General features: G+C 39.6%; 1 protein-coding gene across 1 annotated transcript in view; it reads left to right on the forward strand.

The window, feature by feature from the left end:
- The window catches only part of ARHGAP15 (Rho GTPase activating protein 15), a gene marked incomplete at its 3' end in the record, with an annotated part of 333,310 nt that extends 322,625 nt beyond the window's left edge, over positions 1-10,685 (forward strand). Inside the window, exon 14 of the mRNA XM_084289199.1 lies at positions 10,502-10,685. Coding sequence (XP_084145325.1) covers positions 10,502-10,685 — 184 coding nt within the window. The remainder of the gene's footprint in view (positions 1-10,501) is intronic.
- Between the last annotated feature and the right edge of the window lie 495 nt (positions 10,686-11,180).

Raw genomic sequence — 11,180 nt, forward strand, 5'->3', positions numbered from 1 at the left:
GAAAAGGAAAATATCAGTGAAAGTTTTGTGTTTTGTTTTTTTTTTTTTTTTCCTCTGGCTATCATGGAATTCTTTGCCACATTCTGTAATTTCAACATCAAAAATACTGGTTGTCTCACAAAGCAGAACTATTTACTCCTGACACTGGACAAAACCAGTAATTTTTGCACAAGAAGCTCCAGACTCTCTAGAAAAGATACATTTCTGAGCAGGTTGTTTAAGGTTCAGCACCCCAGTATGAAATTCCAGCCAATTGCTGCTTTGGGGCTTTAAGTCAGAAAGTAAACCTGTCATATCCAGGGCTGAGTTATTTGCTGTCAACTGGATTACTGTAGCACAAAAGGGCTATAATTGAAGGCTGCAAGAGGTTATAGATTGAACATAGTCAAAAGCAATAATTCCACTTAGTAAAAATAGATATCATCCAAACTGAGAAAAGTTAATCCTGTACACGGTAAAATTCTGACTCTGCTCTGCTCCCGATCGGTGGGAGGTTTGTCAGTGACTTTAACAGTAATCAGAATTTCACTCTCTGTCGAGAGAGATGCAGCAAAGGGTGTGATGAAGTGAAAGCAAATTTAAAATAACTGTTAACCTAGGGCTTCCAAAATAAATTTTCTGAGCACGGACTGCTGTCTAACTTGGTGTTTTCCTGATGCAGCAATGCAGACAGCCCTTCTGGGGAACAAGGCTTACAAAACTGTGCTAGTGGAGTACAGCTAGGATCTGCAGTAAGAATTTCCTCCCATAACCACTGAAGCTCACATTGATTGTCTGGGGTGCTGGGGTGGGACAGCACCATTTAAGCATGGAGGGTATCATTTATAAAAAGCGGTTTCAGAATATCTTTGCTGATAATCAATGCCAGGGCAGACACCCTTCCACCTGAGCTGCTCTTTTGAAAGAAGGGTAGAGATCACGGGGAGAAGAGTATGGTGCTGGCTGGGGGATTCACTAGGTTTACCGGGAGGAGACTATATATTATAACACGGAGTCTCATCAACCTTTTTTTTCTTGCCAGTAAATCTGAAGCAAGGAATGCAATTCATGTGCATCTGTGAACAAGGCTCCACAGGGTTTCCTGTGTGCTTTCCACTGCTTTGGGTGTGTTGGAGAAGGGCAGCTTCTTTCACTGACTTACAAAAACGCCTGAGTTACCAACAGAACTGGTGGTTCTGTAGAACTGGTGGTTCTGGTTTTTGTGCCACATATTTCTAGTTTGTCCATCAATAAGCACGTCAAAGCCTCAGTGTCCCCACCTGAAAAATGCTGTTAATAACATTAATCCACCTTTATTAAGTGACTTCAGCTTTATGGAGGAAGACCAAATATTATTAAGACAAAGACAAGAGGATAATAAGGAAATGTATTTTTTCCCTTGCTGACCTAGTTTATAACCCCCCTTTAAATTCTTCCATTGATTTTAATTATGCTTAATCTAAAGTTAAGCTCCCAAATCTGGCAAACTTAAGGGCTGCTTTTAAGTGAATTTTCTGGCCCATCAGAGTTCCTCAGGCTTTCTGTGCTACAGTTAGAAGTTTATTCCCAGCCCAGACACCAAGTTGACAGAGCTCTCAATCCACGGAGAGCATCCAGCACGACTACTGAGCAAGGCGCGAGTCCAAACGCCACCTTGCTCGGCTCAGGCTTGTGTACAGCGCTCTTCACAGAACAATTGCAGCCCTTTTCTCATCAGTGGTAGCCGGAGGCAGTAATAAGGGTGAAGGATATCTATCATGAAAAGTCCAGTGTCAATGTGTTCCCCCAATTTATTTACTGACCTTCAATGCAACAGCCATACTCCTGACCCTCATGAGATGAAGCCTAAGGGGAAATGGCACTGAGCACCAATTCCATATCCTGTTGTTCTGTGGTCTAAATTAAGTGCTAATTAATTACCACTGGCATCTTTGGCATTGCCTGTCAAATTGAATTTAGGATATCCTTTCACTGTTTAAACAAATAGCCCTACATCTAAAGCTAAAATCCCAAGTGTTAGTATTTTCTTTACTTTTAAATTTTTATTTAAACATTCAGCAAGTATCTCCATGGATTTTGCAGGTAGAATTCAAATAAAAGAAACAGGAATTGATATTGTCAATTTTGATTAATAGTCCTTCATTAATAAACATCCTGTTATTCAGTTTCCACCTGCAGTTGCTGATGTTGCCTGGAATCAATTAACTCATATAATTTGATTTACTTTACAAAGACATTTTTGGATGTGCTGTGCCGATGATAAAGGTTCTATATTTATAATTCTTGATTTAAGGAAGATTGTTACTAACTGCTTTTTATTTTTAATATTACAAGGAAATGTAGCTTAAGGCATTCTTGAATTAAAAAAAAAAAAAAAAAGCAATCTTAAAAGTTAAATATTTATTTATTCACATAAGACTATCTGTTGCCTTCTGAGCTACACAGGCCACAAAAGCAAGCAGAGCCAGGACCTCTGACAGGTTGTGTTTTACAAGAAGCTGGTTGCTCTGCAGAAAAAAAAAAAAAAAAAAAAATAGAATTAAAAGAAAACATAGCAGAAGTTACATCAGTTACATCATCAGCCAAAAATACAGTACAAGGGTCTATACATTATATTTCCATCTGAACATATATTATTCTATCTAGTCTCATACTGCCTTTATCACTCCACTTTCCAAACACCTCTAAGAAGTGCATTAGCATCTGCCTAACATCTGTCTCGGGTGGTTTTGTTCTCTCCCATCCTCTCCCTAGGGAAAGACTCGTGCTTGCAGTGGTGGTGTGGCTTTAGAGAGGGGCTTGCTGTTGTTTGAGATATATATGCTGCTACGTGGGTCTCAGAGAAGGCAAAAACGAATGCCTTTTGAGCTGCAGCAGAGGAGTCTGAGATGCTCCTTAGGAAAGTTTGTGGCCCTCAGCTGGCTTTTATGAAGTGGCTGTCCCCAAAGAGGCAAGCTGGAGGCTTGATAGCAACTTCCACTGTGGTAGCACGGGCTGGCCAGCTCTCTTCCTTCCTCCAGTCTCATGAGCATTAGTCAGAACCAGTTTGCATTCAGTCACAAAAAAAAAAAAATAAATTAAGAACCAGGGCAAATTGAGAGGGCATTGTGCTGCTTGTCAGTGAGTGGAAGAACTTAGCATGTCACCCAGCTTGGTCAGTCTTCCAAAAGGGAGACATGGGGATGTATACATCCTCTCATGGTCACATACCAGGAGTTTCATCAGAAAATTGTCAGAAAAAAAAAAAAAAAAAGAGATGAACCAGAGACTGAGAAGCAAATGAGGGTTCAGATCGATATTTCTCCACAGACCTGGGACAGGATGCCCAGAGTCATTCAGTTTTATGGTACAAGCACCACTATGCTCTACAAGCTCATATCCTAGAGCAGTCTGAGCAGATCTGAGTTATGGGCCTCTGAGGAAAAGGGGCACCTCATCGAGGCATGAACTTGAGCACATGGCGTAGTCCTAAGCCCAGGAGACAGCAGAATCCCTGGCAGGAATTGCTAACTTGTAATGAGCGCATCTGTTAGCATGGCAGTGCCGGCCCTGCTTTCTGTTCCCAGAACTGTTCGTGTACTTGGCAAGATGCAATTATTGATTAACACACAACTGGAGAATGCATCTGACCCGTGCTTCCCACTTCTTCAGGCTCCCCAATGGGGCTACACAAGGAAGGCAGAGAGCACATGTGGTTTTGAGGCCCTCTTTGGCACAAGGCAGGCACCAAGTTACCCTGTCCCCTTCATATGGCCACAGCTGGGTGTAGAAGCAGCAAGGGGACCTCTTCCAAAGCACATTCTTGAGCCAGGCCCCTACGTTCTGCCTGCGCCCCTTCAGACACTCAAATGTGTTTTTAGATCTTGGCCTGAGTCACCTAGAAAACGAAGACTTTCTCCATGAGAGCTACTCCAGGAGGTGTGAGCACACGTGCTCTTCAGAAAGCAGGTCATACAGGTAGCAAAGTTCACCCAATGGTGAAAAGTCTTTATTTTAAACTGTTTTCTTATTAAACCAGGGTAAGCCAGAATAAATGCTTTTCTTCAGCTTTTCGGAGTCTATTCAGCCAACTGTGAACTGATCTTCAGAGCTAGTTTAGTTATGATTTTCATTTCGGGCTGGACTCCAAGGCAGCTCGCCCAGGGAGAGCTCGTGCTGTACGATACATGGGGGATCCCCTGAGGAAGCCCCTTCTCCAGCGGGTCCCTGTCAGCTGTCCAGGCACTAAATATAGCCACCCAATGGTCAGCTTTAAAGGCCAGTCTGCAGAAGACAGCATCGAGCTCTCATTCTTGTGTCCCAGAGCAACTGAAGAGAAGGGATTTTTCCCAAAGAAATGTAATATGAACCCACAGCTGCAGAGCACAGGAAGCCTATGGAGTTTCTGTAGGCCAGGAGCCATCGAGGCTATTTTCAGCAAAAGCAAGCTCTTAAGTATGTCTGAACTATTTCTGACCCCTCTCATAACGTATCATACGCTATGACCTGCTTTCTCTATTTCCAGTCTCAGATCGCTATTGTTCCAAATTCAACCTGTGGAGGAAACATGAATTTAAAGTGCCTTTGCATTTTACATCAGCAAAAGAAAATAGCTTAAAACTCTATTAATGCACTGTGATCTCTGCATTCGGTACATTTGTGGTGGAGGAAACCCCATGGCACAGTATGAAAAGGGTGGATATTGTGGAGTTTTGAACTCTGCAATAAGCACCAACCTCAGGTTGTAGGTACACACAAAGCCCCTCGACACACACACATAACAAGGTATACAGATTTCACAAACAAGCCAGGAATTCAGCTGATAATGTTTGCTTTTCCTCAGCTTCATCAGCTGGTGAATACCACTGTAATATGACTGAGCAAATCATCCATAAAGCCAGGACATAAATAATAATGAGGTTTAGTTTGCATTCATAAAATATCAAGAATCCCAATTTATTACTAAATTTTACATTTATCTACATTGCAGTGCAATGAATTGAACAGTTTGCCTAAGTAGAGCTTATGGTATCAGGGGCTCACTTAACCACTGATTATTTCAGTGATTCTCTCAAGATGGGGTTAAGATGTGCACAAGCCGTGCACTCTTCCTCCACAGTGGATGCATTTTCATGTCTGTCCTAAACTGGCAACAGAGTTTCCTCAAGATATGGATATCTCTGCAAGGCTGTGACCTGTTATAAAATGGCACCTATTGTTTGTGGCTTAGGATCTCTGTCAAAGCCAAATTTTGTAGTTCAGTTGTCTTTTTAGTACCAAAAAAAACCACGTTTTATATAAAGAACAACCCCTATAGCTGAATTCAAATAAGTTTACAGTAGAAAATGATGATGCAGTAATATGTTGTGTCTCAGGAAAGTATGTAACAGGACTTACAAAGAAAAAAAAGTACACTGAGAAGAAACCTAATGGATTATCTGTGCATCATTTTGTACATGGGCTTCTTTTCTAACACTGAAAAACCCGTCTGCACAAGCCCTGCCAAAATGTGCTTATACACACACAGACATTATCACTTAGTAGGATGGTACGTTTTATTATCAGGTTATTTTCCAGTACATTTGGCACAGTTAAGGTAAGTATATTAACTTTACTTCCAAATAAAGGAAACAAAGTTGTACTGAATGTCTCAGCCATTGTCAGTGAGTTAAGAACTGACAGGAGGTCCAAGTAATCAACCCTGTCTACTGCGCCGAGCTTTCCCCTGGGACATCTCTTCTGATCATACAATGTATCTGACTGGCATGGATGTAGAATTGCTTTCAATAAAGATTTTATTTCAAGCTTGGATGATTTCTCCCCAAATGTCTTGTCACTAAAGCAAAGTATGTAATACCTGTTATTTTTTAAATCCCATGAACCAGCTTTTGGGAAGGAGAGGAGCATAAAATGTGGAGCTAAACGTTGTTCGTCACAAGAGTCATATTTTAGCATGTTCAAATTGATCAGGAGCTCTGCAATAGTCAGAAAGCTACCACATAAAGTAGCAGTGCAGTGAAAAGGTCTGTTAGAAGAGCTATATTGAAGGTGAGTAAACTCAGCCAAGAAGGCAGCTGAGCCATCCCCAGGCAGAGTCCTGAAGCTGAAACATTACATCTGCTTACCACTGACTATCTATAGGAAATGGGTATTAGCTAATTTGAGGATAATTATCGGTAGAGAGAATCAATGGAACATGCAGACTTTGGCCCACTGAGGCAGGGCACAGGAATTTATGTCTCAAAACAGCCCAACTCTACAACTGGGCGAGCTGTGGCAGTGGTTCCTAGCACGAGGGCAGTCTGTTCCTATTCTGTAGGGTTACTTGCTATACCAAGAAGATGGATGTCACAAATACACAGTTTTTCCTTTCTGGGGAGTTTTCTTTATTCCCATGTATCTTTAATCTTTCTTGGCCTCTGTTTAGATCTTGATTTCATTCTCTCATGACAGTGATTTTTCTAGTTAAACCAAATGTGATGCAGAATGCTGGTGGTCAAGGTCCTGATAAGATAAAAACCTACTTTGGTCTCTTGGGTCTCTGCTGACTCCAGAGGGTTGCATTTCATACACTTCCATTCTGGTCCGTAGTATTTTACCCAATGATACTTTCTTACTTCAATGACCTTATTTTGCTGTGTGTTGCCCTTCAGTCATAAGCAATATTTCTAGTTCATGGAAGAGCAATATGATTGTCTTATTTAAAAGTTACCCTTGAATATAATTTAGAACACTTACAGAGTACAAGAGTACTATGCATGTCTAAAACTGGTTCTACTAGGGACCCCAAACATTGAGAAAACAAATCTTCGTGAGCTGGAAAAGGCTAAGAAGGTAGGAGTGAAAGGTTCTCCTCTCATCTGGCAAAGGACAGCTCTGTCCTCAAACACTCTTCAGCTTACAGTAAGATAGTTCCATTTGAATTGGGGTTTTCCTCCCTAAAGACACCAACTTACCTATTTTATTCATGTGCAGTAGAACATTAAAATGGTGAGGAATCAGAGCCATCATTGATGTGCTTTCTCCTCTTCGGTAGTTTCTACAGAATAGAAATGGATGAAGAACATTTCATAACACCTAATGTGTTTGAAATAATAATCCAGTGTGCTTTCTGAATGTCAAAAATAATAATGATTTTATTTATAGAGTTTGAAAAGTATAGGTTTAATTAAACTGGAGAGCCAAACCCACCATACCATGACCCTTCCAGCCGTAGGGTTGCCCTGCTCTCGGTCGCAAGCTTTCCAGTTTACAGTTGCCTTAGCAACAACCAAAGCTTAAAGTATTTTTACTTATATATCTGCCATTGACACTGGAGCCCTCCTATCAGACACTTCTGCTGTTTTAATACATCATTAACTTCGTTACTATTAATAATGAGACCTGTATTTTCTGTATGTCTCCTGACTTGTGATCTTTAAGGACTTACACCATTCTTGAAGTTAGCAATTCCGTTCGTTTATTTTGGGGGAAAAAATCTTTCACACCATAATGCCCAGCAATTTCTTGATGTGGTTCCAACATCTGTAGCACTGGATTACAGATTGTTTTGTTAAAATAATCTTAAATTGATGGATCATTGCTCCTTTCAGTTAGGCTTGACAAAACGTAGCTCTGGCATTTCCTTTCACTTTTTATGTTCTAAGCAGTGTGTTACTCTTTCTGTTCTTTTTTGTGCCAGAAAAAAGACATTCTTGCCCATTTTTTAAGGTTTTCCCTTTTAACAACTGAGTTTCACTTAGCAGCTACAGTAACAGCTTAAATTGTATATATTTGTTTTTGTTTTGCTTTGACTTTTTTCCTTGTGTGGACAGATGAAAAAAACATCAGTTATGGAATTTCATTGGTAAATATTTGTAATTTAAAATGGCATAAGGTCCCAAAGTCATAATTATTTTCTTCGGGCTGGATTGAATTCCTTCTTTCTTCCCCTCCAGTAGCTGTATTTTGCCACAAATCATTTAACTACTGAGACTTTCCTGAAAAGTAATTCTGTTTTCTTGGCTTAGAATTTTTTGTTTGTATGGTCATCAAAACAAGTACAACTGCAATAATAGATAGAAAACCTGAAGAATTTTCAAGAGATTTTAATTATTAGACTAATGCTAGACTTACGGGCCCCCTGTGTGGATGTTTTCAGTGCCATGCTCCATGTCAGTGCACTGCAACAGGTTCCTCTCCATCACTAATGCACACCATGAGCATCATGCTTCATGCCATACTGTCACCTCCTGAGAGTTGAGTGATTGCAGGCCATGACTGGCAATGTCTCCACTCAAACAGGTCTTTGTGTGCAGGATTGCATCTCCAGGGAAAGCAAAGTTGTCAGAAGGTTTCGGCAGGCAAGGGCAGAGGGATTGGCCATCCATCCTCCATTTTCTGTGTTCACATCAGAAATAGCATCTTGATGGTTGGACTTCATGATCTGGAAGGTCTTTTCCAACCTAGGTGATGCTATAATCTTGCTCCAAATTTTACAGAAGAACGTAATCAGATCCCTCCTCTCTTCATTTTATCAAGCCCTTTTCCCACCCCACCACAACTATTCTTTACTCTGATTCTGCTCATCCATGGTCCATTACTTCCTGCTCCCTGCAAAGTCTTTCTCATCCAGCTTCATTGATGCTGTCCATGCTGTCCATCATCAACACCACCTCACTGCAAAACCATGGAGCTGCTGAATAGGATTTTTTCCCTGGTGAACTAACATCTCTACCTATGCCTAATGTCATCTGCAAATATTGTATAAGGTTTCCAACTTCTAGCATGTAGCAAGCTCAACAAAAACAAGTCCTTCTCATGAGGACACCTTAAACTCCATGTATGTTCTGCATAAGTAGCATTGAGGAAAATAACCTTGCCATCCCTGTGACAAACTTTTTTAATTGTGATAAATATGTGTGACGTCCATCAGAAGCCCACACAGTCATTTGGCAACAAAACTACTAGCTTTTGAGACTTTCTGGATTCCTAAGTGATGATATGTTAATCTTACCACAGAGGAAACATAATTATTTTTTAATTTATAGTAAAGATGCTATATTTTAAGAAACAAATAATTAAGCCAATCTGATTAGTGCCATATGGAGAGTGTTTTGTGCAATGGACACCACGGTTACAAGCATGAGGCAGAACTAAGTAATGTTTCCTATTTAAATATGGAAAAATCCATGAGCATCAATGTTCAAGGAATGTGGTAAATGACAAGATTGGCAGAAATTCACAAGAAGATACTCTTTGCTGTGCAACGAACGCCCACGAACATGAAAGAAACCTTTTTTTTAAGTGCCTGAACCCAAGAAGTTTCTTTCACTTATAGTTAAGATTGCTGTCAATTCAGTAATAGGTATAGTGAAACAGAGACAGCTATGATGATTTTTAAATTGCTTTCTGGACTTTAAAAAGGTGAATGAGTAACAAATAGGGAGAGAAGGTGGAAAGCAGGACTTGGCTTCAACAGTACACTTGAAATATCTGAGTTAAAACTAACCAGTTAGGGAAGCATCCATAAATTCAAACGTTTACATATTAAAGTTACATTTAGTTCACATTCCTAGTAAAGCTGTGTAATTTATTTGTAAAATATGTATCTTCATTTACTAGTCTTTCCAGCCTAGGATATTTTATATATTCTGGAGGGTGGAAGGAAATGGATTTCTACTTAGTTCATACTCACCACTGCAGAGATTTATGCGAAACTGCCTACCTAAACTCCATCCATTAAACCTATATTGTTCTTAGACCAGACTTCTCAATCCTTAATGTCATTTCCACAAGAATATTAAGTCTTAATACAGACAAAAGATCAACTTTTAATAATAATGGTCCCCCTCTCATAATTTGTGGGTAATAAAGATATCAAAGGTTATAATCCTTACTATTATTTTCTAAGTCATCCCATTAAGGTATGTGGTCTCAGTGTCTCTTAAGAAACTTTGTGTCAGGATAAGGCATGCAAAAGTCTTTAGTTATATAAATTTCACAATTCGTTTCTGAGCATACTAACTTTATTGGATTTAAATTAGCAGAAGGAATGTGTTTCATATGAGCTTTATATTAACAACCCTTTTATATTTTCCCAACTCTTTCAGTGCAGGAGACCATGCTACAAGAAGCAGGGAGGCTTCTTCCTGAAGCCAACAAAACTGTTAGCAACAACAGTGCGCGATTCAGTGTATTGATTGACATAAAGGACACCCCCTATTTTCAGCATCTAAATGTATGAGCTCAGAAATTATTTCCTTACAGTACACACATGCACTAATGATCAGTCACCAGAAAGCAGCAAACAGTACCCTGATATAAGTGAATTGTAGGCTGGGCTTTAGACCTCCATCTCCTTTCATTGCTCGTCAGGTTGGCAGAAGTTATCACTTCCCTCCCTCTTTTCTTCCTTTCTGCTAACTCAACCAACCAAACATCCATGGTAAGAGAATCAGTAAAAAATAAATAAAAAATGGAAAGTGCCTCTGTATACTTCTAATGCAATAGCGACTCCTTTGACATCCCCCTTTTTTAACCAATTCTTTCCTTTCGTCAACAGGATAGCAGCCAAGGAATCCGTGAATCTTATGTCAACACAAAGCTTAGGAATTGTGTTTGGACCAACACTCCTTAGACCTGAAAAGGAGACAGGGAACATGGCAGTCCACATGCTGTACCAAAACCAGATAGTTGAACTTATGTTGAGTGAGTACAGCAAGATCTTCGTCTCTGAGGAAGACTGACAGACAGGGCCTGTTATTGAAAACGTTCACATCTGTCTTGATGTCTAATATTTTTACATTTCTGTAAACATATTTCTGAAATATTTCTTTTTCTTTCAAGTGACAGATGCCTCATTTTGTGAAAACTTAATGATGATTTTGTGTTTAATTTTCAAACATTGGAATAAAAAATATTGTCAACATTTGCCTATATGTATTCTGCATTAACCCTTTGAGAGTTTCATTATGCTAGCACTCCAAGTGTCATTTTTTTTGCAAGCTGAGCATACAGCATATGGCCAAGGACCATAGAAAATGCTGTTTACCAACATATGCAATGGCACAGAAAGACAAATGGTAATTGAGGAGACTGGTAGAAAATGGAATAAAAAGCAGCAAATTAAAACAGATACCACATTTTATGTAGGTAATCTGAGTATAATTTATCTTTCTCTTTGATATGTATTGAAAGTTAAAGGCATGATAAGTAAACAATTCCCCTACTCCAGGAGTGCT

This window comes from Netta rufina (genome assembly GCF_964035555.1).
Source record: "Netta rufina genome assembly, chromosome: 6".
NCBI classification, from domain to species: Eukaryota; Metazoa; Chordata; class Aves; order Anseriformes; family Anatidae; genus Netta; species Netta rufina.